We start from the raw sequence: 25,243 nt of genomic DNA, 5'->3' as shown, positions 1-25,243 counted from the left end.
AGCACACTTTTTTTTTCTTTTCTGTTAATGCCCGCTAGTGTAAAAAACCTCAGCACCTTCTGGGCGGCTTCCCGGCGGCCTCGGCCGCAAACAGACGACTCCGCAGCGGGGCGGTCGTTTGTAAAAAGGTCTCGCTTTATTGTCAAAGTGTCTGTGCATTGCATAGGTGGCTTCCCGCCTTCACAGAAGACGAAGGAACCACTTCAAAGTATTTACAACTGGGCAACATTTATACACGGAGTACGGGCCGTGTACATATATAGATACAGATATATATATATACGTGTGAGATATATGTACAAACACCATTATAACCCCACGTGCACAGAGACCTTCACATATTCTAATAGACTGCGGGGCAGGGCCAGAGCCTTTAGGATTAGACGGCATATTCCTGGAGGAAGAGGACAGGACACTTGTATGAGCTGGAAGCTTCCCCGAGAGACACCACCGATTCCAGAGACTTAATACTACTTCTTCAGGGGGCCGGAGTGAGTGGTGACAGCAGAACATACCCGGCCCCCACCACCTGGCCATACTCTCTGATCTGATAGGAGAAAGCAAGAGAGTAACATCTGCTACAGCGAGCAACACGCTTACGCAGGTCTCGAGGTCTAAGATGTCTGTCCCCAAAGTCACAGCTCTCACTATTACCCCTCCTGTCTATCACACAGCCCCCCCGCCCATGCTGGCCATCACCCCCTCCCCGGACGCTCTAATAGCGCCGTTACATTTCCAGTCCCGGGGTTTGGTTCCAGGATGCTCTAGATACATTTACGGTGGCATTCTACGATCGTACGCCTTTACACGTGGACAGCCTGCTTCCAACTCTGATTTGGCGGCAAAGTGACCAGTTTGACCATTTGATACCGGGCCCTTGCCAGTTACTGTCCCTGCAGCACCATGATAAATTGTGTGGGAAGAAACTGGAGATGGACGTGGGAGATCACAGCGTAGTCCGACTCCAAGCTCCGCTCCATGTAGACGTCTGACATCGTTCTGCTACTTTGTAAGTGAATTAACAGGGAAGCCGCTTGGCGCCGGTAAACATGCACAGTCAGGGTGTAAGAAAAAGCCTTGGTAATAAAATGTAAAGCACTGTTTATTGCTGGCCTCCGTTCATCGATGCTGGAAATGACATATTAGTCCACGATCCGGTGGCTGCTGATCCCCACGATGTGTTCTGCAGACAGGAGCTCGCAGAAGCCCGGCGCGGCCGCTCTATCGGACCAGCTTACGCTGCCAGGGAAATAGTGACAATATTCCAACGGCACCAGCGGTGTGACTGTGAGCACGGGACGAGAGCCGACACTGTGCGGGCCCCCCGTGCCTTAAGGGAAGATGGGTCACCACGAGGGCCAGGAACAGAGCAGGAAACTCCTGAATGCGACTTATGCGGAAACCACAGAACATTGATCCACATTTCGTGACTAAACACCAGAGGCAGGGATGTAAGGGGTTGGGGTTGGTAAGGCCGACTGACAGGATGGTCTGTTGTTCCTCTGCGGTCCTGCAGTGTCCAGTGTCCGTCCTCACAGAGACCAAGAGGGTGTAGGCACTCGAGTAAAAATTTAAAAGGGCCCACCTAGCGCAGGCATCAAGTTGTGTCTACAGATCCCACACGATGCAGGACATCTGTACAAGCCAGCAGACATTGGCCTGTGTCCTGACCCAGGATCATTTGGCAGCAGGAGACCCGGCCTCCGTATTGACGTGGCGTTGATGAAATCGCTTGCCGGCGTCCTCTGTGGTAGGTTGAGGCTATTGTAGAGTTAAGATGGAGGATGAAGCGGGCTCTGCATCCAGCTCCAACCCCACCTGCTCTTTATCCACCCATAGTTCTTACTGTGGATTTTGGGTCACAGTCACTCTCCAGGCCTCCAATTCACTCCGGTGATGGTGGGACTAGGACGCCAGGAGTATCATGAGCAGGAGACACACGGCCACCGTAAGGTGTAAATGTTCCCGTCGAGGGCTCGTCCCGCTGATGCTCTTCTCTAGTTTGGGAATCTCCGGATTAAAGTTATCTGGAAAGCAGGAGAGAGCGGGGTTAGTCACGGGGCCCCCCTTTCTGTAGCCAGTGTGCTATCCCCTCCTTATGCTGCCGAGTGAAGTCTCGGCCTTACTGGGCCCTGTGTCTTACCATGGCAGCCTAATACCAGGCCACGAGCCGTGCCTCTAGCCACCGCCTGCGGGCACCCAAATGTGAAGTTTTGTTGTGACTGCGCAGCCCGTGTTATCTGTTCCGAATTAACGTTTATAACATTGTGCAAATAACGCCCCATCACAGCCAGTCGCACCCCCCAGCACAAGTCATGCGGCAGGGGCCACGGCAGGTCGCAGTAACCCTCAGACTTGTTTAAAGGCGACGGTGGGGTTTATCGCAGGTGACGAGTGCCATAACGGGCACTGAAGGGGCACAAAACCCGTATCCCCTTATTATACATATAATAATATAAGCATTTGGCCTCTACAATCAAAGTAAATTTCCTGGCTTGTCAGACCGCTGTGCCGGACAGTTGATTTGCTGAGAGGCCCGCGATGTCACCCAATGACAGCAGGTATTCCCTGAGCTCTGTTCCAGTGAAAATAAAGTAAAGCGTAAGAGGTAAAGGGGTAGAAAAGTCATCTAAAGGTTGTGTAAATGTGTTGTAAAAAATACGGTATTTGTATGACTATCCCGTGTTCACAGGTTGGTACTGAGTATTTCCTATCGTGCACCTGCCCACCTGGCAGCTCAATTTGCATGGTTTTCACCATTCTACTGACAATTGCTAATTGGGCCTCACACTGGAGCCGTCCTGATGCAGTAAACCGCAATACCCGACGAACCCTGCAGGGGGAGGCAGAGCTCCAAGGACTGAGCAGCCCGAAGCCGCCGCTACTCACCCAGATCCTCGATCTTTACTTCTGGTCCTATCGTAAACTGCGGCAGCGTGGGCGAGTGCTTCTCCCCGGAACGGGCCGCTGCAACAACAAGAGAAAGGGACATTTCAGTTTCAGGGATCCTCCGAGCAGGCGCTGGCTCGTGGCTGCCGTACTTACTGGTGGCGCAGCACACAAACACCTTCATCTTCAGACAAGACCGTCGGTGGTTGTGAGTTGGCGTGGCTGAAACAACAAAAGCAGGCGTGAAGGAAGGCAGACGTGACTTCGGCAACCGACTCTCGCCATCCCCCAAGCCGCCAACAGTGTCACAGGCGCACTTACAGATGTAGTAATATTCGTGGCCAGCATGGAACTCGTACCCCAGGGAAAAGGCGCTGTATCGCTGGAACTTCTCGGAGAACTTGATGGGGTTGTGTGGCGCGTGGGGCCGGTTGCACTCCCAGCGTTTGAAGCCCTGGCTGATGTTGCAGGTGCGGTAGCCCTCGTAGCTCACCATGTACAGGATGTACTGCTCCATCTTATGCTCCGCCAGGCTCTGGTTATAGTGCGGACAGTAAATATCCAGGTAATCGTTCACGTTCACCTGCACCGTGTAACCGTCCCGGCGCAAACTGAAACACAACCACAACAAGTCAGTGACCCAGCATGGCATTTCATTCGCTGGCCAGCACCATATGCCCCAGACAGGGCATCACAACCAAGCGCCCCCCCCCCCACTGGGCAGACTCCAGTCACATGACCGACAACATACATCGCATGCAGTTCTGCACAAAGGATGGGTAGATAGGAGGTGTGTGCAGGACACGTGGCTCTCGCCCAGGACTACAAGGACAGATTGTACAGGGATCTTCCAGCAGGAAGACAAAGCAGCCGTAGCCTGCGAGAGTAACATGCCCTGGCCATCTGCAACCTAGCGCAAGGCGTGCAATCCTGGGGCAGCGAGCCGGGACGCGGTCAACGAGGGGAACAGCGATGCACCCAGCGCTACTGGAAGCTGCAGCTCGTGGCCACACATCTTGGAGCCGCTCAAGCCCCACCCATATTAAAACACCATAGCCCCCAAAACCTGCCCCATATTAAAACCCCAGAGGATCCCCTCAGCAACTAACACCTCATTATAAAGAGAACAGAAGGCCTGCATGCCGCTTGATGGAGGCAAGTATCACAATGACGACAGTAATAAAGACAAGAGACACGGAGCATAGAGCGAGCCTGGAGATGACAGATCTGGGGCAGAGAGGATGTACTATAATCCCTGACACGGGCCGGTAAGGAGGCCTCAGCACCAGAGATGTGGATAGGACGCCCTATGTTCACACACACACAGGAGAGTTACGCGCAAGAGCCCAGAACGTCGCAGGGATCCCATCAGCAATGTAATTAAGTGACGTTAACGAGAGACTGAGGGGGTTTAAGCAGCAACAGTCTTGTGAGTGTCTGGCACGGGGAATGTGACAGCAACGACTAACGTGTGATTTAGGAGAAAGGCTTATTTAAACCAGGCTGACGACAGCATACGCCCAGAAGGGGCTGCCTCGTTGGGAACTACTTTACAACACGCGCGCTCACAAAAAGCAAGGTGGCACCCGAGCACAAGGTGCTCAGGAATGGACGACGTGGCCGCAGAGGCCGGTGCAGAGAAATCCATCAGGTGAGCTGCACAGGGACAGCAGGACTACGTGCAGAGAGGCACCATCACAGAGCTTCTGCCTTTCTTCCTAGAGACCAAATCCACAGAGACTGCTCTTCTGAGCCCGACAGCAGCCTCCAGCTCTCTGCATCTTAACAGACTCCTCCTGGCTGCATGCGCTTTTCAATGGGACTAATTTAAGCCGGCAGGCACACAGCTGTACACGGCAGGAAAAATGCAAGCAGTTAGGAACGAGGCAGGGGAAAAGCGCATTGACAGAACAGGGGCAGCGCAAGAGAGAGGGTGGAGAGGGGACACATGCAAGCTAAAGGGGGGCTCGAGAAAGTGAAGAGATATTTCATGCATTGGATACACAGTTCAAGCACCAGGCATATATAGTACACGGCCAGCGGGGGCCCACACTGACATCTCTCCACAGGCCTGCAAACGGGCGCGAGATAGGAGAGCCCACTAAAGCTGCTGCTGCGCATCTGCGGTCCTAGCCAAGAATACAACGGAAGGTGCCCTCCACATCACGCGACTCCTGCTTACTGCCATCTCCACCTGGGCACAGGAGGGAGTCTCACGTCAACTCTGGTTTGATGACATGGGAGTCTTAGACCCCAAGCAAACGTTCCCAAAAAGAAGAGGTTGCTGGGGCCCGTCATCCTGCTAATCTGCACCCATAATGCCATCTTCTGACGGGATTCCACTGCAGCCACTGATATGAGCCGTACACTCCTCCCGCTGCATGTCCCAGACGCTCTGCACATTAATAATTAAGAGTTTATTAGATGGACGGCTCATCAGGACGGCAGCCGTGAGTCTGAGTGACGGGCTGAGGGAAACATCAGCTCTAATGGTCCCATCACAGATGACTCCTAAAGCCCCAAAGCGAGAGACAGCGACGGCTTAGTAACTAAGAAGACAGGCTTTAGGGGGCTGCGTTCATAAGACGGTCTGCACAATGAGACACGACGACCATAGAAACAGGTTACGTCGTATCCACCATAAGATAATTTCCACCCCGTCAGGAACCTGCCTACCAGCTTCTCATTCCCATTATCATATATCATTTATCATATACTCCGTGACAACCAAAACTCATCAGGTTATACATTATTTGACTTGAACTGAATGGTCTAACCTGGGTCAGAGCAGACGGGTCTGGCCCAGGTCAGTGCTGCATTTGGAAATTCATTGGCGAGTGAATAAACGGCGCGGCTCCAATTCATCGTGGCTCTATGGAACGGGGCGCTCACGGTATAACTGTGCGCTCCTGCACAGGGGCAACTCCTTCATTCACACAAGCTGTTGTCCGACTTTCAGCAACCATGAAACGGTAAACCACACAGACATCCGCGGGTGTAGAATGTCAGCTCTGCAGCCCTGATCACCAAGTACCTTTATCCATCCTCAGAGGAAAAAAAACGGGCCCCACGCAAGTCCAACTATCACTTTTTCCCAATAGGAGCCAGCAGAAGCAGCATTAACATTTCTGTGCGTGCAAGCGCAGATTTATGAGCGTCTCTCTCGCTGATCCAAAAAGGGCTTTAAGACCTTCCCCTAATGCCCCGGGCTCTCTGGGTATATAAACCCCCATCTCTCTTCAGAGATGTGAATATTCGGCATTGTCTGCGTCTCCTGTATGATACAGATTGCCGGCTGTGCACATTTTCCATCACATGGCGGGAGGAGGGGGGTATCTGGCAGTGTATGCAGCATATAATCTGCTAAATGCACCATGAGGAGAGAGAATGGTAGGCAGGAGGCACCCCAAAAGACATCTGAAATGAGTACCAGCATGCGCGCCAAACTGTCCCCTGCAGACCAGTGACTCGAAGACCCCTGAGCCGCCCTTGACTGCAGTAACATGGCACCAAAGGGTTGCCGGGTGCTTGGGGATCACACCGGCTATCAGCCGATGCGGCACCTTCCAGAATTAAAACGCACCTGAGTATATGGGTATATAAGGATATTCTGGGCCGATGTGTATTATTACTCATATCATGCTCATTCCAGGATTAGCCACGTCTCTTCCAGGTGCACCGACAGTAAATTTATCTTTAAATAGTAGTTTTAAGGAGTTTAACCCTCGTGATATTGTACAAACTCACCACTGGGCAGAAAGCCTCGGTATCCGCGCCCGTCCCCAGCTGGCTCCACGTCTGTCCTCATTTCCCTACAGCGGACCATGAATACTTCTGCTCTGCTGGTGGTGACCTCAGCTCCTTCCTGCTGGTTGCCGTCCCTCCAGGTTGCGCTACCCACTGACTCGCTCACCAACAGCGTATGGGTCTCATCCACGCGATTGCCAGATCCCCAGGTATTAGCCACCCACAGGTTATGTACGCCCAGTGACCCGAGGATTATACGCTCATTCATCTGACCTCCTCTAAGCTCCTATGGCAGCCGAAAGCCAGCGGTGTCCAGACTGGCCTCTATCTGCATTTCTCCACCTGCTTGTGCCGCTGCAGGCTGTCGGTGAGAAGGCCTCACTTTCCGTCTGTCTTGTTTCCTTCGTTTCACCCGAGTTTCCAGGAGAAGCAAGGACTGAGCCTTCTGCTCGAGTCTATCACAATCGCAGCGTTCGGTTTAACATCTGCCGCCAAGTACTCGGACAGGACCACAGAGACTCACGAAGACATAGAATATTAGCAGATAAACCTATGCTCCCTACACTCAGGCAACGGAGCAGAGTGACCGAGCGCACAAGTCACGCCACATATACACGAGCTCTTAAGGGCACCGGTACATTTATATCGTAGTGGGAAAAAACACCATTACCAGCAGAAAATAAACACCCGTGGGTCCCGCCATTCCAGTCAATTGGGGTCACCGCTTTCAGAATGATCTTTGCTGCCTCTTTCAGTTCGGAGGCTCCCTCGGCTCCCAGCAGCACCTCCTATTGTAGCGGTCCGTAAGGACTTGGTCTGGGAAATGCCCATCGGACTCGGCGACAATTCAAAGCTCTTGTGTCTGACCTCACAAGATGGGACACCCACTCACACAGCAACGGCTGCAGCGCGGCCGAGTGCATCACGTCCTGCGATAAACATGCGCGGGACAGGGAACTAAAGCCGAGATTGTGTCTGGCTCATTAGGAATGGAGATGGAGACAAAGGCTCATTATTTTAAAGGTTGATCTGAGGACCTGGAGAAGCGGCAAAAAGGATTTCGTCTTCCAAATTAACGACGACCAGCGGAATTACTCACAGCCTTGTTCGGCATGGAGGCTGCGCAGAGGGGCTAATTATTATTGATTAATTAGACCGTAGCCGTGAAAGCGTCTGATGCTTCCAGCACCCAGTTCAGGAGAGGCCAATTCCGTGTTTTCGCTCACAAATGCCCAGAGGGCCGTCACGCACCGCTTACTGTCCAAGTAAACCATTGCACCAGTATTCCGCTGGGTCATTATGGGAGTTTCCCAGTTCGATCACTTTAGGCTCTCAAATGCTCAGAACCGCAAAGCATTTGAGCAGAAAACACTCTTTGTTCTTCACAGAACCCCCATTTCTTGCCTACATGGACATCATTTACACCTCTCATCACACAAGATCCCAGGGGCATCGTGGCCATCTTGTTGGGGGCCCGCCTATGGATCAATCTGTTTAGTAATCTGCTCCTGGGGGGGGGGGGTTTGAGCTGCCGGTAGACAGATACAGTCTACTTCCGTAGGCATTTTACATGCGCAGAGAGGTTTTTATTTATTATAATGTATCTGTATTTTATCTGTTTCCTCCGCCATGTGATATAGTGCCCCATCCCACGCAGGGCGCTAACCTCAGAAATCTGCCCGATTGACTTGTTTCCGTGAGTGGCGTTTAGTGGAGAATTAAGAGCCACTAAGTCTCCTGGTTTTCCACATACTAATGAGGCTCTCGGAGTAAAGAGCAGATAGAAAGAGGATTTTGCGCCCTGTTAAAATTAAATCCCTGTTTATTTTCTTAACACTGTAAAGGGCAGCCTTCCGGGAGCGCCATTGCTGATTAAGAGCTTCAATCCCCTCATATCCACTCAACAGACAATCCCCGGCCTCCTAATCTGAGCGAGACGGAAGCGTCGGCTTCTGATCATTGCTGCAGCCTGTGACCCTGCGGTCCTGCTCGATTAATTATTAACTTGTCTTTCAATCCAGCTCGCGCAGGCTCCACGCTCCAGAATTAAAAGCAAGCTCAATGTTTTGCTAAATAAATAAGTGTATGTTTCACGGAGATACATCCTTAAACGTGTCTCGGGGATGAGAGCTGGTCTTTCGGGAGCCGGAGCGGGCAGGACTCCAGAACGCGAGGAGCTCTCGTATCATTACAGGGCTGTAAGACGATCGCACACAGAGTGCGCGCTCTTCTGCTGGATAATTACCACAACTCCCCAAACAGGGACCAGCCCTGTCTGCCCCGGAATCGCGCTCGATAAAACACTGTAAACAACTCAATGGTGTAACACAACGCTGCCGTCTAGCCCTGTCAACGAGTGCCTAAAGCTGAGCTGTCACGGAGAGAAGGAGCCTGGGGCCACAAAACTCCACGGCTGCAGAGCATTTCACCAAGGGTTGAGCCCACCTGTGTTCCAAAGACCACCAAAGCCAGTTCATCATTCGGCAGGAGCAGGGCCGCACGGAGACGCCAAGATGATCCTAGTATTCTGAAGCGGCCGGCCGGGGCTTATTCACTGAAATTCAGGCGGACAAAATCTGGATTTCCCAGCGGCCCATCGCTGGCTCCTTATAGAACTTTCTCATGGTGGAGAGCGATGAGGAGGAAGGCAGCACAGCGCAAGCACACACAGAAATCTATCTACACCAAAGGCAGGATGGGCATCGCCACCCGTACAGGAATAGAGCTGCCATCTCTACAAACAGGGCACACAGTGAGCCAGGAAAAGTCTCGTAACAACCCAACACCGGAAAATGGCTGCAAAACTCTGGGAGCCGTGGACAGAAGACTGAACCGGACAAACTATCTGCGGTCAGGGTGAAAATAAATAGGAGATTGGGGCAGAACGGCAACAAGACGGAACCAAGGACCAGAGAACCAAAGGTTACAAAAATATAAGCCCAAACATTCAGCAGGTGCCACGTTTTTCCAAATGGGTGACCAAAATACGACCACAAAATCAGATGTCCCCATCCCAGCTTTACGTCTGACATCTGCCGGGCAGAGGAATGGGGAGAGGGGCAGTGAAGGGCAGCACACACTCCTTAGTCTTGGCTCAGCGTCTGTAGTCCCTGTGCTAATCACAAAGTCTGTCTTGTGACGGAGTGACGGTTATGCTTTGTTTCTGTCAGGACCCATCTCCCACAGGGTGCCTGTCGTGGTCAGTCAGCGTATGGGCTTTGGCGGATGGACAGTCCTGAAGCCGGGTGTGTATCAGACGTATGAGTCTGTAGCGTTGGATCCGAGCTGAGAATTTGTTCTTAGATTTGGCCTCGTTTCATATCATGGCTGCTGCCCAGCAGATTGGGAGTGAGCTCAGACACAACGTGTCCCTTTTTTGTATTGTCATGGATACGTTGATGTGCCCCAGGAGGACACAATCTCCCCCTTGGGGTACCAGGTACTCTGAGTTTCAGCCAGGCTCTGGGCACTTTCTAGCAGTGTTTGCAGTTGCCCGTCCGGCTGTGCAGTTCGGAGGCTGCGGTTCAGCCTTTCCAGTATGCGAGTCCCAGATCTGGGTGATTCCGGTGTGACTTACAGCTCTGTGCAGAGACCAGATGACCCGAAACACAGGTGTGTGAAGTGTTTGGTCATCTACATTCCGAGCCCAGTGAGGTACTGCATTTCAGAACCCGCTTCGTATGACACTCAGAGGGGCGCCACACCGGCACACAGAGAGCCTACGTTTCCAACGTCTCCCTGCCTCCCCTGCGGACCCCTTCCATGTCCCGTCTCCTTTCCCACAGCACTCATTCTTCTGTTGACTTTTCTTCTTTCGTTTCCCCCATATCTGCTTTCTTCGCTCACTTCTCCATGAACCACACTGCCTGGACCAGAACCAGGCACAAGGCTCCAAGAGAAGGAAGAGGTGCAAAAAGAGCTTCTCTTATAGCCCAAACCCAATTTATGACTACTCCAATTGGGGGAGATTGTGTGCCCGGAGGCCCCGTCGTTTAGCAGAAGTGAAAAAAGTTGGCCGGAGAAGAGGCAGAGTCGGCGGTAGGGAGATAGAGAGCGTTTGGGTGCTTTCACCATACACTCTAGGTAGATCTCCGCATTACATCTCCGTCAGAGAGAACCCAACAGGTGATTCCATCGCTGCCTCGTAGTTATCTCTCAAGCCATCCATTATAACATCCCCAGCGGGAATCAGGGGCACGTGTGGCTTCCGGCTCATGCTGAACCAGCGGTTTCATTTGCACCCTTGTTTAAGAGACACGGCTAGGGGTAGATTCAGTAAGATTTGCACTCAAATCTCTACCAGGAACCTCCATCAAAAAACAACTTTACTCAGGGAAAAAGAGAGACCGCAAGCACAAATTATATTCAATATTCTCCCTGCCTACAAGTAACTCAGCCATATCTTAATTCCCCGATCGGTTTATGATCACAAGCTAATAATAAGAGTGACAGATTGTAGATTGCAAGCTCTTTGGGACAGCAGCGATCTGGGGGGACTGCCATAAAGTGCTGTTTAAGAGATATGAGAGAAGGCAAACAGATAAATAGTGGCCCAGTAGTGAGAAGAGCTACTTCTGACACCGGCTCGCCATAAATCAGCTTTATGAGGTCAGTCAGAAGCTGCCAGAGAAATGCAATTCAAAGTAATTCGGGGGATTCGGCGCAGAGTAAGGAGATTGTATTGGGAACAAATCCCTGCGGAGGAGGGAGACTCCTGGGGAACGCAGACTGTCAGCTCTGCCGCAGAGCAGGCCACTAAACCACTGGACAGGCCGGGCTCATCTCTGTAGGGCCGTGAATCCCGATTATTGCCGCATTGCCAGCTACAGCAGCAGCCAAAGAACGGATCTGTGGCCTGTCTGTAAAGCGGCGCCCGCCATCACGTTACCCGAGAGCCATCTGCGGTCTGTGGCAGGCCCTGGATTCTCAGGCGCAGTCTCTGCAGTTATCTGTGCTTTGAGCAGTTAAAATAAATCAAACATAATTCTCAAACATCAAAGGGATACAGTCGCCTTTATGACTGCCCACAACAGCGAAAGACAATGAATTATAAGGAGGGGGATCAGGGGGCCCTTTCTGTTAAAGGGACCCTCATATTTCTACCAGTAGAATCCATATAGTCCTTGAGGAATGAACACAGGAACCATCTGAATGCCCCTGGAAGTCACATCTGCCCACAAACCTCTCAATACAAGTCAAACCTAACAATAAAGAACCAAAGTATGCCAATACACCACTAGACTGTAAGCTCCTCAGGACAGGGTCTGCCATTATACCGCTAGACTGTAAGCTCCTCAGGACAGGGTCTCCCATTACACCGCTAGACTGTAAGCTCCTCAGGACAGGGTCTGCCATTATACCGCTAGACTGTAAGCTCCTCAGGACAGGGTCTGCCATTATACCGCTAGACTGTAAGCTCCTCAGGACAGGGTCTCCCCTTTATACCGCTAGACTGTAAGCTCCTTGGGACAGGGTCTCCCATTATACCGCTAGACTGTAAGCTCCTCAGGACAGGGTCTGCCATTATACCGCTAGACTGTAAGCTCCTCAGGACAGGGTCTCCCCTTTATACCGCTAGACTGTAAGCTCCTTGGGACAGGGTCTCCCATTATACCGCTAGACTGTAAGCTCCTTGGGACAGGGTCTCCCATTATACCGCTAGACTGTAAGCTCCTTGGGACAGGGTCTCCCATTATACCTGGAAACAGTTATAATGGGCCAGTTGTCATGGGAAGCGTCGGCTCTGTCGAGGGACCACCGGATAAATAATGTGCTTACCGAGCTCCAGCAGCCCCGTGTTCCTGTAATTTAGCACTGCTGATCAGACTCAGAATCCATTAAGATTCCCTCGGAGTAAATTTATCTCGGTGGCCAGGAATGGGACCGAGTGTGCAGGAAACATCCCACCATTAAGACCCTTGGACAAGGCTTGGTAGCGGCAGACAGACAGCAGGAAAGGACATGTGGATAACAGACACGGAACACCTTGGGTATTTGGGGGCTCACATATGCTGTGAATAGTCAGGAGGGGCACACTGTCAGCCACAAAGCTCCAACCATGGACCAAGACCCCCCCCCCCGGAGTGACAGCGTGGCCAGAGGATTTATATGGCCTGACGGAGACTATGAGCTCCATCTGCCTCCCCCACCCACATTTACCTAGTAAAGTGAATGTATGGAAACCAGGGACTAGGACACAGGAAGAACACGCGTGTGTGCCTTTGAGAGCCATCCGTGTCCATCAGGCCAGCCCCCCCCTTTCAGCTGTCATAAAAGTTTAAAGCAACAGGGCTTGGTGGCTCCGTTTGAAGCACTCAGCTCCTAAATTAGAAACAAGCTCTCCCCACATCGCACAAAGCCGCACAGGATCCGTGTGCCGCTCTTATATTTACTGCATGGTCGCACATCTCTCCTCGGGAGCGGGCGGGAGGACGTGGAGCTCCAAACTCTCCAGTGAAACCAGCACCAAGCATCATTACCCACAAACAGGAGCCTTCATCCAAAGGGTTAATGTGGAGTAAGGATCCGACTCTGCATGTCTCCAGCCCCCACATCAACCATTATTAACATTAAGTATGGAGCCGATGCTGGAGAGCCGCTGGCCCTCAGACATATCCCTGGGGAGAGGGCACGTGCAAGGAAACCACCGGAAAGCCTCCATCTGCCTAGCGACGCTTTATTTTATCAGAAAGCCACCCGATCCACACAAAAATTGGGCAGCCCAACAATTTCCAGCATTTCTATTTCTAGGGGGACTGGTCTGAAAGAAGGGCACGTCCGTCAGTCACAAACAGCACCTCTGGTGCATGCGATGGGCAGCATATGTCCGCACACCAAGGACACTTCAGAAATCATAGCCATAACCCCTCAGGTGCCAGGGCCGGGCCGGGCCATCATACCCCACAATGGAGCAGGATATCCTGGGGCATCAAATCATGGCTTATGGGGCATTTCTAAGCATTCCTCAGCCGTGTAGACATCACACAGGAGACGCATCTTCTGCATGACTGGCTTTGTAGGACAGACTCTGCCATCTAACACCTTCCATGCGCTGTCACAACAGCCCTTCGGTAACCGCCTACAGCACGGGAGGGCAAACAACACGCTTACGGATCCCCAATTACATGCTATGGCGCTTGGGCACGGGTGATCCGACACCCTATCCCCGAGAATAGAACGACCCCGGGCCTCCTGTATAAAGCGCGGACCCCAGGAGCATTTCGTGGGCGAGCAGCCTGTCCGACGAGCCATGGCTGGGTACCCAATTATTTGAGGCGGGATTAAGAAAGTTGTTGCGCTCGCAGTATTGACAGATCCCGGACCGTTGTAATCTTTTTAAAAGCCCAACCGCAGGGGACCCGCTAACAAGATCAATAGAGTTCTAAATTGGGTTTTAATTAAACAATCAATCCATGTCCACTTACTCAATTAGTGGCCCTGTTAATACGGTCACAAGATACACTCAGTCGGTGCTAGCGGGAGGGGGCATTTGGCTAGTTACCCCCAAAGCTAAACACAAATTAAACACGACCTGCAACCTGTTTTATTAATAAGGGAATATAATGTTTGGAAACCCAGGGATCACCCCAATGGTCCTGGACATGACTGGCGCTGCCGGCAACCGGGGCTTTGCAGGTGTCTACCGAATAACGGGTAATTCCGTTTAACCCTAAAGTGTCAGATGTGAGGGCTGGGAATCCCCAGAGCCTGTCGCCGTATGAGACACACTCGGGCAAAGATGTTCACAAGAAGAAAGACACCAGTGGCCGCCTTCCAAGCCGCATGGAGTCGAGGAAGCAACAATCACCCTTTGTAATAGTCTGTGAATGGCCTCTTAGAGCCCGCTGGGGCCCGACACACCTGGCAAAGCGTTTACGTGTAATTAACTGGTGAGGAGTTGATGTATAGATTAAACCGGCTCACACAAAACACAATTTGAGAGCTTGCTGAAATGAGAAACACGCCCCGGCGGCCATGAATGTCACCCCAAGGACAGGCGGCGATCGTCAGGCTCATTATACCCAACAACAACGGATGCCTCAGGTCACTCGTGGGAGAAACGAGTGTCTAGAGCACAACACGATGGGAACATTTAAAATATATACAGCTTATATACCCCTTTCAGCACCCGGCGCGTTAACCCCGGGCCCGAGAATCCACTCCGGTCAAAGTCAACCTGCATGAAACCCCCACACACATGAAATCTGGGAGACCCCGTGTGGCCGGGTGCCTCAGGGATGATGTTTAAAGCCCTTGACATTCTGCACCAAACAATTTCAAACCCTGAGGACTCTACCAGAGGGCCCCAGATATCACAGTATGGAGACACACGTGGCTCTGAATGGACAGATCTGTGAGAAGCTCATGGGTATAAGACGCACAGCACCAAGAGAGGGGGTATAGGAAGCACATATACAAAAGGGTATGAGAACTGGGACAGAGGGGCAAAATATATTTGGGGCGTGAGAGCAGAGACAAAGGAAGCAAAATCACAAAGCAAGTTACACCCGACAGCTCCAAAACAAATCCAGGGATACAGGAGATGCTCCCAGGAACCACCTGGGAACAAGCAGGAGACACTGTATGCCCCCAGCTCTGGGTAACACAGTGCGGGCCATTACATACCCCAGACTACAGACAGGAACACGAACGATACTGAGGTTCCTTACAGGGAGATCAATGTGAACGGCCCACAGAACCCAAGAACAGAGGACACGTGTCCATGGGCCACGGGAACTACACAGAAGTCAACCGGCTACCGATAAAGAAATCAAGGGTGTGCTGATCTAGAACATAGTAAGCTGGTTAATAGGATTGTAGCGCGCAGTACATGTGGAAATGGCGATCCATTTAGGACACAAGCGAAGACTTTCCTGGCGGAGTCCCGGTGAGAACCCCTTTCTTGGTTGCACCATGACAGGCAGCGAGAATCACTCGCTCTGCTGAAAACCCATCTCTCTTCCACGCAGCGTCTCATCCAACCTCCCCCAACGCCAAAGCACATGGATCAATTTATCAATCAGAGAAGTGCTGAAAGGTCCGGTAGCAGGAATAATTACTCAGCACCGGCTCGGAGCAGCGGCATGCACTGGGAATTCGCCAGGAGCTCATTCACATTCAGGGAAAAGCACTGGGGCAATGGGGCAATGGGGGGAATCCGTGGCCCTCCTCTTACAGCCCGTCACACAGATCCAACACCACATCCACAGAGGGCCACATATTGGGAGCCACGCATGCTGTGCCCAAGGACAAACGCAAAGTCTTACGGGCTCAGTTCCTAAACGGGTCAATGGCAGATCCTGCCCATTCTACAGACACATTAGGACCAATATGCCCCGCGCATGATCTCTGCGGTGCCAACAAGTAAGGAAGCGCTCCACACCCTGACAGGCAACTGGAGACGGAAGTCTTTGCCTATTCCTACCCGACCACAGATTAAAGAGGGTACTTGGTGCTTTTCTAGATGGGAGAATCCTGCCTTCAAATCGCTCAATAGACACAAAGCCCTAAGCAGGGAATCCATCGCCTTTTGATACAGAGATGTTTTGAATTCCAGGGTCTCTCGCAGTGAATGGACTAATCTGAAGGGCCCTTTTCACCGCGGTTCTTGATGTGCAGCCATTTAAAGGGACGGATAATAAAAGGCCATCTTCCCTTGAAGCTGTTAGGAAGGCCCTGAATGCAGCCCATGACAGACACATTCACCCACTGACTGATCGCTCCGGGAGAAGAGCTCGGCTCCACGGCCCCTTTCATGCCTCAAACCACCCTCTCCAGTATCTCACGGGATTTTCACGGATTACTGGCCCCCATGTTTAAGGAGGATCAAACAACAGACCTTGCACCCTCTGTAGCAACACTGACCCCACCGAGCACATCTCGGGGGGCTTCTCGACGCGCAGGAGGTTTCACCAAAACCAATAACGTTTGCTTCATGAATGTGGTGGGCTTCGCAGGACACGCTAACGGAAGCTTCAGCACTTCTATAAAAACCACCGCAGGTCATGTCATTATATCAACGTGAAGGCAACCATCTTATTCATTTAGCATTTTAAAGCAGGACATATTTTGCACCCCGCAGCCATATAACCACAGTGCATATACCATCAGGTAACGATGGCCTCTCTGACACGCACCCACTATCCCCAGAGCGTGCGCGCCGATTTAACGTGGTGACAAACCAGCGAAAGGGTTAATGGCTCACTTGGTACCCAGCCCACTCACCCCTGGTAGCCAGGAACCGGCTGACAGGTCCAGCCGACCATTAACATCTCACCAGACTCTCCTTCTCAATGGGGTTTTTATTCATAAGACGTGGCCGGCGGCTCCCACCGCGTTCTGCCGAGTCCGGCTTAAGGTCTATCCCTTCCAGTTTGTTTAACTGGGCAGCGTTTAAGAGTAAAGCCCCCCACCCACAATCACACTGGAGCCCATGGAAATGAGCTCATTGAGAGGCAATATCCTGTGCTAATGCACCCCATGCTGAGTCATTTTCTCAAGCCCTACTCTACGTGGACACTGAATATGGTTCCCACCCTTTGGCCGCCTTGGGACAGCGGGAATCCGCGTGTGAACGTGCAAGGAGAGGCTGCATGCATGCAGAAAACCCGTAACAGCGAGAAATCTCCACTCCATGCAACGCTAACAAACGCACTGACCGCGAGTAACGCTACCGAAGGCCACGGCGCGGACCAGGAGCGCGTTCCCACGCATTCACTCAAAGCCACGCGGAACGCCCATCAGCCATCCCGACATACAGGATACCGCAAGCACAGACGGAACGAATCTCTGCGCACCTATAGCCAATGCCCATAGGGACATCCAGCGACGGCGGGAGCCCATAGCTACAGTAGGAAATGCTGGGAGGGTAAAGGAGAGTAATCCCCCCCCCCCTCCGTTAGTAAATGATCCAGACGGAACCTGCAGATAGCTAAGCAAGAACGTTTACCAGACCCAACTGACCACATAAGCCCTGCTGATCTGGTTGGCTGTCTGATCTGCGTGGCCCCTGACAATATTTACCACCGGTTTGTGGCCCCTTGCATTTCACCACAATACATGCTTTCTCGTTACATGATGCTATTTGAAGGAACGCTGCTGCCACGGCAGACCGCGCGCACTCCCTGGTGACTCCGGGTGGCACCTCATGTAACCGAGCGTCTTATCTCCGGCTTCACAGCCACGGAGGAAGATCACAAGCCGGGGGATGGAGGGTAACCGGGAGTCAGCTGCAAGCTCACCGGCACCGAAACCGCGCGCACAACACAAACACCACCCAATGTTACCAGCGGGGGTTAATACCACGAGAGAGACGTGTATACACACTGTATGTACACGGCAGAGCCTCATATAAACACCAATGCGAGATCTGCAATTACAGACTATGAACACGGCATAGCCCTGCGTGCTCTAGATCGGAGTACACACACCCACTGTATGTACACGGCAGAGCCCCGCGTGCACTGGATCGAAGTACACACACACTATATGTACACGGCAGTGCCCCACCTGTGCTGGCTCGGAGTACACACACACTATATGTACACGGCAGAGCCCCACATGTGCTACACACACTATGTACACAACAGAGCCCTGCGTTTGCTGGATCGGAGTACACACACACACTGTATGTACACGGCAGAGCCCGGCGTGTGCTGGATCGGAGTACACACACACTGTATGTACATGGCAGAGCCCGGCGTGTGCTGGTTCCGAGTACACACACACACTGTATGTACATGGCAGAGCCCCGCGTGCGCTGGATCGAAGTACACACACACTATATGTACACGGCAGTGCCCCACGTGTGCTGGCTCGGAGTACACACACACTGTATGTACACGGCAGAGCCCCGTGTGCGCTGGATCGGAGTACACACACACACACTGTATGTACACGCCAGAGCCCCGCGTGTGCTGGATCGGAGTACACACACACTATATACACGGCAGAGCCCCGCGTGTGCTGGCTCGGAGTACACACACACTATATGTACACGGCAGTGCCCCACGTGTGCTGGCTCGGAGTACACACACACTGTATGTACACAGCAGAGACCCGCGTGCGCTGGATCGGAGTACACACACACACACTGTATGTACATGGCAGAGCCCCGCGTGTGCTGGATCGGAGTACACACACACACTGTATGTACACAGCAGAGACCCGCGTGTGCTGGATCGGAGTACACACACACTGTATGTACACGGCAGAGCTCCGCGTGTGCTGGATCAGAGTACACACACACACACACTGTATGTACACAGCAGAGACCCGCGTGTGCTGGATCGGAGTACACACACACACACACTGTATGTACACAGCAGAGACCCGCGTGTGCTGGATCGGAGTACACACACACTGTATGTACACGGCAGAGCTCCGCGTGTGCTGGATCAGAGTACACACACACACACACTGTATGTACACAGCAGAGACCCGCGTGTGCTGGATCGGAGTACACACACACACACACTGTATGTACACAGCAGAGACCCGCGTGTGCTGGATTGGAGTACACACACACACACACTGTATGTACACAGCAGAGACCCGCGTGTGCTGGATCGGAGTACACACACACTGTATGTACACGGCAGAGCCCCGCGTGTGCTGGATTGGAGTACACACTGCACCCAGCTGTGCTTTTATGAGAAGGATACGGGTTTCTTGTTTCTCGGCGCCTACCGTCAGAGAGGACTATAAAGGAGCAGTCGGATGATGCAGCAGCATGGGGTGAGCACAGACACGGCAGCCATATCACATCACACGCCTTCAAACACAACCACAAAAGCATGAAAGTCCCCCCCCACACACATGACCAGTTACTTCCCCACTAGCCAAAGAACACACTCCATCAGTGCGAAAGTCAGAGGTCATAACATTGGCCAAAGTACCATAGATTTCGCTTCTGCTAAATACTGGGGAGGACTAAGCCTCAACAGGTGAAACAACCTGGTTGCGTAAGGACGGCTCCTAGACCCATTTCATATAATGTTCTCCTGGGGAAACGTGCAGCTATTTATCACGGGAGAGAGCTGCACCAACCTCACCCTCAGCCAGGGAAAGCGATGGGCTTCCTGCGCCCAACACCCCAACCTATAGCCGAGTATAACGTCCCACGGCGCGCAACTGGAGCAGGGCACACAGACAGCTATGCCGGGGGTCCCATTCCACACCACAGCCTTCAAATACTTTCTAAAGCACAAAGTAATTAGGCAATCTGCCTCACTCACCAGTGAGCAATCCCTGGCTCGCAGATAGCATCGGTGCTGCACATCACCTACAGGGTCACCCGGGGGCCGACGGGCATTTGTATGCATGGAGTTTCCCGGACTGAAATGGTGTGACAGCTTCCATAGTGACCTGTCCGCGTCACACTTCCCAGTCAAGAGAAACCCAGAACCTGCTCGCAGATTGGCCCCATTCAGGATACATATGCCTACAAATTCCCTTAATGGATTAGCCTCTACCACTTCCGCTGGGAGGCTGGTCCACTTATCTACCATGCTCCCAGAAAGAAAGACTTCCTTCCATTCCATCTCAGCCTCTGACCCTCTAGGTTCTGGCCTCCTATTGTATCTTTTCCCCTCCTTCTGTACTCTTAACTCCCCCTGCATCTCTCTTCTCTCGCCCATTCCGGACAGTTTGAGACCCCCAAGTCTTTCCCGATACAGTCCCGGCTCACCTCCTATGGCTACCCCACTGTACAGGTAACGCCATCTACAGCAACATCCCACGTCAAGCTTCCAGCCAGCAGACACCCATGACTGCGAGCCGTAGAAAGTTTCCTGCCTGGTAGCAAAGTGTGGGGACTCCTTGGCAGTCACAGCGAGGGCTCCTTATAACATTCCATTCCTCTTTACATCGCATGTCCTCCTCCGTGAGTACGAGAGGACGGCACGCTCGGGGGGGGTCACGAGCCGGTCCGAGAGGACGGCGCGCACAGACGGGGGGGGGTCGCAAGCCGGTACGAGAGGACGGCGCGCATGGAATTGGGGGGGGGGGGGGTCGCAAGCCAGTACGAGAGGACGGCGCGCACATCGCACAGACGGGGGGTCGCAAGCCAGTACGAGAGGACGGCGCGCACGGGGGGGGGGGGGTCGCAAGCCAGTACGAGAGGAAGGCACGGACGGGGGGGGTCGCAAGCCAGTACGAGAGGACGGCGCGCGCAGCGCACAGACGGGGGGGGGGGGTCGCAAGCCGGTACGAGAGGACGGCACGGACGGGGGGGGGGGGTCGCAAGCCAGTACGAGAGGACGGCGCGCGCAGCGCACAGACGGGGGGGGTCGCAAGCCGGTACGAGAGGACGGCGCGCACGGGGGGGGGGGGTCGCAAGCCAGTACGAGAGGACGGCACGTCCGGGGGGGGGGTCGCAAGCCAGTACGAGAGGACGGCGCGCACGGACGGGGGCGAGACGGTACGAGAGGACGGCACGGACGAGAGTGAGACGGTACGAGAGGACGAGACGGTACGAAGAGGACGGCGCGGACGGGGGCGAGACGGTACGAGAGGACGGCACGGACGAGAGCGAGACGGTACGAGAGGACGGTACGAGAGGACGGCACGGACGGGGGCGAGACGACGGCGCAGACGGGGGCGAGACAGTACGAGAGGGCGGCGCGCACGGACGGGGGCGAGACGGTACGAGAGGACGGCACAGACGGGGGCGAGACGGTACGAGAGGACGACACGGACGGTACAGACGGGGGGTGAGACGGTACGAGAGGACGGCACGGACGGGGGAGAGACGGTACGAGAGGACGCACAGCGCACAGACGGGGGGGGGGGGTCGCAAGCCGGTACGAGAGGACGGCACAGACGGGGGCGAGACGGTACGAGAGGGCGACACGGACGGTACGAGAGGACGGCACAGACGGGGGGTGAGACGGTACGAGAGGACGGCACGGACGGGGGAGAGACGGTACGAGAGGACGCACAGCGCACAGACGGGGGGGGGGGTCGCAAGCCGGTACGAGAGGACGGCACAGACGGGGGCGAGACGGTACGAGAGGGCGACACGGACGGTACGAGAGGACGGCACAGACGGGGGGTGAGACGGTACGAGAGGACGGCACGGACGGGGGCGAGACGGTACGAGAGGACGGCACGGACGGGGGCGAGATGGTACGTAAGGACGGCACGGACGGGGGGAGCGTGTTGGTTGGGTCAGGAAGGGCTGTCGATGTGATTGGCTGGATTAGGATGCTGGCTGAGAGCGATAGGCGGAAAGGTTGTTTACGTCTTAAAGAGGTGGGTTTCCAGAGAGCGTCTGAAAGTTGCGTAAGAGGGAGAAAGTCTAAAGGGACGAGAAAGGGAAATCCACAGAAGGGGTGCAGCGCGGGGCAAATCCTGAGTACAGGTGTGAGAAGAGGTACGGCACGGGGCAAATACTGACTACGGGGGTTAGAAGGGGCAATGACTGTAGAAGAGAGATGAAGGTCATGAGAGGAACAGAGGGAGGTTAGGGGGTATTTGGAAAGGAGGGTAGGGATATAGGGGGTGTTCATTCTGGCGGAGCGATTGTCGCAGAGGAGATGCAGATGAGGAGAGGTGACGGAGAAATATTAATCCAGCTGCAGTGTTGGACGGGTAGGTGGAAGACGGCAAAGAGAAGTTAGTAGGGAGTTGCAATAATCCAGGCGGGAAATCACAAGGGAGTGGGTACTTCTTGTGTGAGGAACGGGCAGATTCGGGAGACGGAGGCAGGATTTGGTGACGGATGAAGGAGAGTACGAGAGGACGGCACGCTCGGGGGGGGTCGCGAGCCGGTCCGAGAGGACGGCGCGCACAGACGGGGGGGGGTCGCAAGCCGGTACGAGAGGACGGCGCGCATGGAATTGGGGGGGGGGGGGTCGCAAGCCAGTACGAGAGGACGGCGCGCACATCGCACAGACGGGGGGTCGCAAGCCAGTACGAGAGGACGGCGCGCACGGGGGGGGGGGGGGGTCGCAAGCCAGTACGAGAGGAAGGCACGGACGGGGGGGGGTCGCAAGCCAGTACGAGAGGACGGCGCGCGCAGCGCACAGACGGGGGGGCAAAGAGAAGTTAGTAGGGAGTTGCAATAATCCAGGCGGGAAATCACAAGGGAGTGGGTACTTCTTGTGTGAGGAACGGGCAGATTCGGGAGACGGAGGCAGGATTTGGTGACGGATGAAGGAGAGTGAAGTGCGACACCACAGCCAACTTGGTCTGTCCGTTGGATGGTGGAGCTGTCGGCAGTGAGTTGTGGACGGAGGGGATGGCGGGGTCACCATAAACTCGGTCTTGGAGATGTTGAGCTTCAGGTAACGGGACGCCATTCATGGAATTCCAGAAAGACAGTGGGTGAGGCGGGTTAGAAGAGACGGTGAAAGGTCGGGAGAGGAGATATAGATTATGCTCGAACCAACACTCTCCCCTCCACCAGCATGTCGCCCTCCCAGCCTTTTCGCACAGCCATCTGCACCCAGCACTTTACTCGGTGACCTTTCTCAGGTGGACATGGAGCACCCAGCCTCCTTCTCAGGCCAGCAGACCCCCCGTAACAAGTCAACGCTCCCCGCACCAAAATCCCAAGAGAAGCAGAATGGCCCCGCGGCCCCATCATGTTCTGTCCCCGCATCCAAAGCACTAGGTGCCACGTCTTTCCCAAAAATGACAGTAAATGAAGAGTGTGACTGAATGGATGAACCAAGACAATCTCCATAATAGATTCCTCCCAACGCCCCCCCCCCCCTTGCCCCAAGCACTGTATCTGGGATCAACAAAAACACAAAAAATCAGCTCACATCAGGATCTATAGTAGGCTCACCAGACAGGAAGCGCGAGTAACCCCAAAACCTGCCGCCCCAACACCCAGTATGGGTCCCAGGAGGCCATCTCCAGCGCAGCGACAGGGAGCGCTTTTTAATTTAATTTGCAGCAATAAGAAATCCTGTTAAGTGATTCTCGCAGCTGGGAGGAGGGCTGGCGGCTCGGTCTGCCACAGTAATGACACCGGGTAGGGGTATCTGCACCCGGACAGGCATGCCGGGGATGTTAAGTTCCTGATTATTACATGCAAAGGGGCGAGTGATGGATGGCGCGTGCGCGGGACAGATGTTTCACAAACACCCGGCTCATGTTCTGCAGATGCCCCTACATGTAAATTCAGATACCTAATTAATAACCCCAGCGCCGCCTCTGCACCGACCCCGAGTGTGATTTATCTGCGTTAAATGCTTCATCTCAGCATCTCACGGTGAGCTGCGGACTGCGCAGACGGGAGCATGACCCCAACAACCACGGCCGCCAAGAGCATGTGCCCCACCGCCAGCAAGAGCGTGCGCCCCACCGCCGCCAGCCTGAGAACGCTGCAGCACTACCCCGCTGAATGAAGCCATAAATACTAAAACATCTCATTAAAGAGCAGTCACACTGTTACTCGCCGAAGCATGCGCTCTGCTCTGTCACAACGTGTACCCCACTTACTGGAGTGCCCTCTTTGCACTGGCACTGTGTCCCCCACTCACTACAGCATGCACTGTGACGTGTCATCTAGTATCACACCAACTAGAGCGTACCCCCTGTTGTCACAGCATACCCCACTCACTAGAGTGTGCGCTCTTACTGCAGTACAACCACCATAAGCCAGGACTGGGCAAAATATTTGCGTGGGTACAATTAACCCCTCCTGTGCCACACAAACGCAAATAACTGATTAAATTATCCCATGATAAAGTGTGTGCGCCCGACACAAGACAGCAGCTCTGCCGCTTCGTACATCCCCTCAACTAACAATGAAATCAGTCTCAGCTCTGCAGTCTCCTTCACACATAGCGCTCTGCATCAGCCAACGGAATATACAGACTGAGCTCTGCTGCCCCATATAGCCCGCTGCCCCCTATAGCACCAGCCCTCAGCCCCTCATACAGCGTGCAGCCCCCATATGGCCAAATGTCAGCCTGCTGACCCTCATACAGCCACTCAGCCTGCAGCCCCCCCCCCCTACATCCAACACTCAGCCTGCAGCCCCCCCCCTACATCCAACACTCAGCCTGCATGCCCCCACACAGCCAACACTCAGACTGCAGCCCCCCCCCCACAGGCAACACTCAGCCTGCAGACCCCATCATACAGCCCCGCACTTACTGGTAGTTGGAGCTGTTCCAGTGCACCGCATGCCGGTTCGCTCCGGTCCCGGGGAGGAGGGAGAGCAGAGGAAGCAGCAGAGAGATCAGAGACATCCTGCACCGAACAGCGCACTGCCAGCGACTGAACGGAGGGTGCCGACGGCCCCGCCCACATCCCACAAAGACTCCGCCCACGACACGCCTGCACAGCCTTAATCGCCGCAATCGATAGGGCCCCAGCGAGCCACGCACCGCCTCCAGCATACCCCGCCCATGCATCTTAAACACCCACTATCTTCGGGGTTTGAGTGCGCCGACAGGCTCCGCCCATCTGTATTCGCAGGCACGATGGATCTGTCATCTGCACAATACAGATGCCCCGGGGCACCGTACACCGGGCAGGTACCAGCCTAACAGCCCCGGGTCACCAAACAGCAGGACAGGTACCAGCCTAACAGCCACAGGGCACAGTACACAGGGGCAGGTACCAGCCTAACAGCCCCAGGTCACCATAC

The 25,243-nt window shown here is 54.0% G+C and overlaps 1 protein-coding gene across 1 annotated transcript; it reads right to left on the bottom strand.

Moving 5' to 3' along the window:
* Positions 1-1,905: 1,905 nt before the first annotated feature.
* On the bottom strand, positions 1,906-24,992 carry LOC149280433 (ephrin-A3-like). Its single transcript, XM_089500450.1, has 5 exons — positions 24,748-24,992; positions 3,211-3,500; positions 3,046-3,111; positions 2,890-2,967; positions 1,906-2,027 (listed from the first exon to the last, which is right to left on the bottom strand). The coding sequence occupies exons 1-5, from the start codon at positions 24,990-24,992 to the stop codon at positions 1,906-1,908; spliced, it is 801 nt and encodes a 266-aa protein (XP_089356576.1).
* Between the last annotated feature and the right edge of the window lie 251 nt (positions 24,993-25,243).

The sequence above is a fragment of the Sceloporus occidentalis genome, unplaced genomic scaffold, assembly GCF_023333645.1.
Source record: "Sceloporus occidentalis isolate IW3139 unplaced genomic scaffold, rSceOcc1.0.p SCAF_155, whole genome shotgun sequence".
NCBI lineage: Eukaryota > Metazoa > Chordata > Lepidosauria > Squamata > Phrynosomatidae > Sceloporus > Sceloporus occidentalis.
The sequence above is the reverse complement of the archived record's forward strand: the minus strand, read 5'-3'. Positions and strand labels throughout refer to the sequence as shown.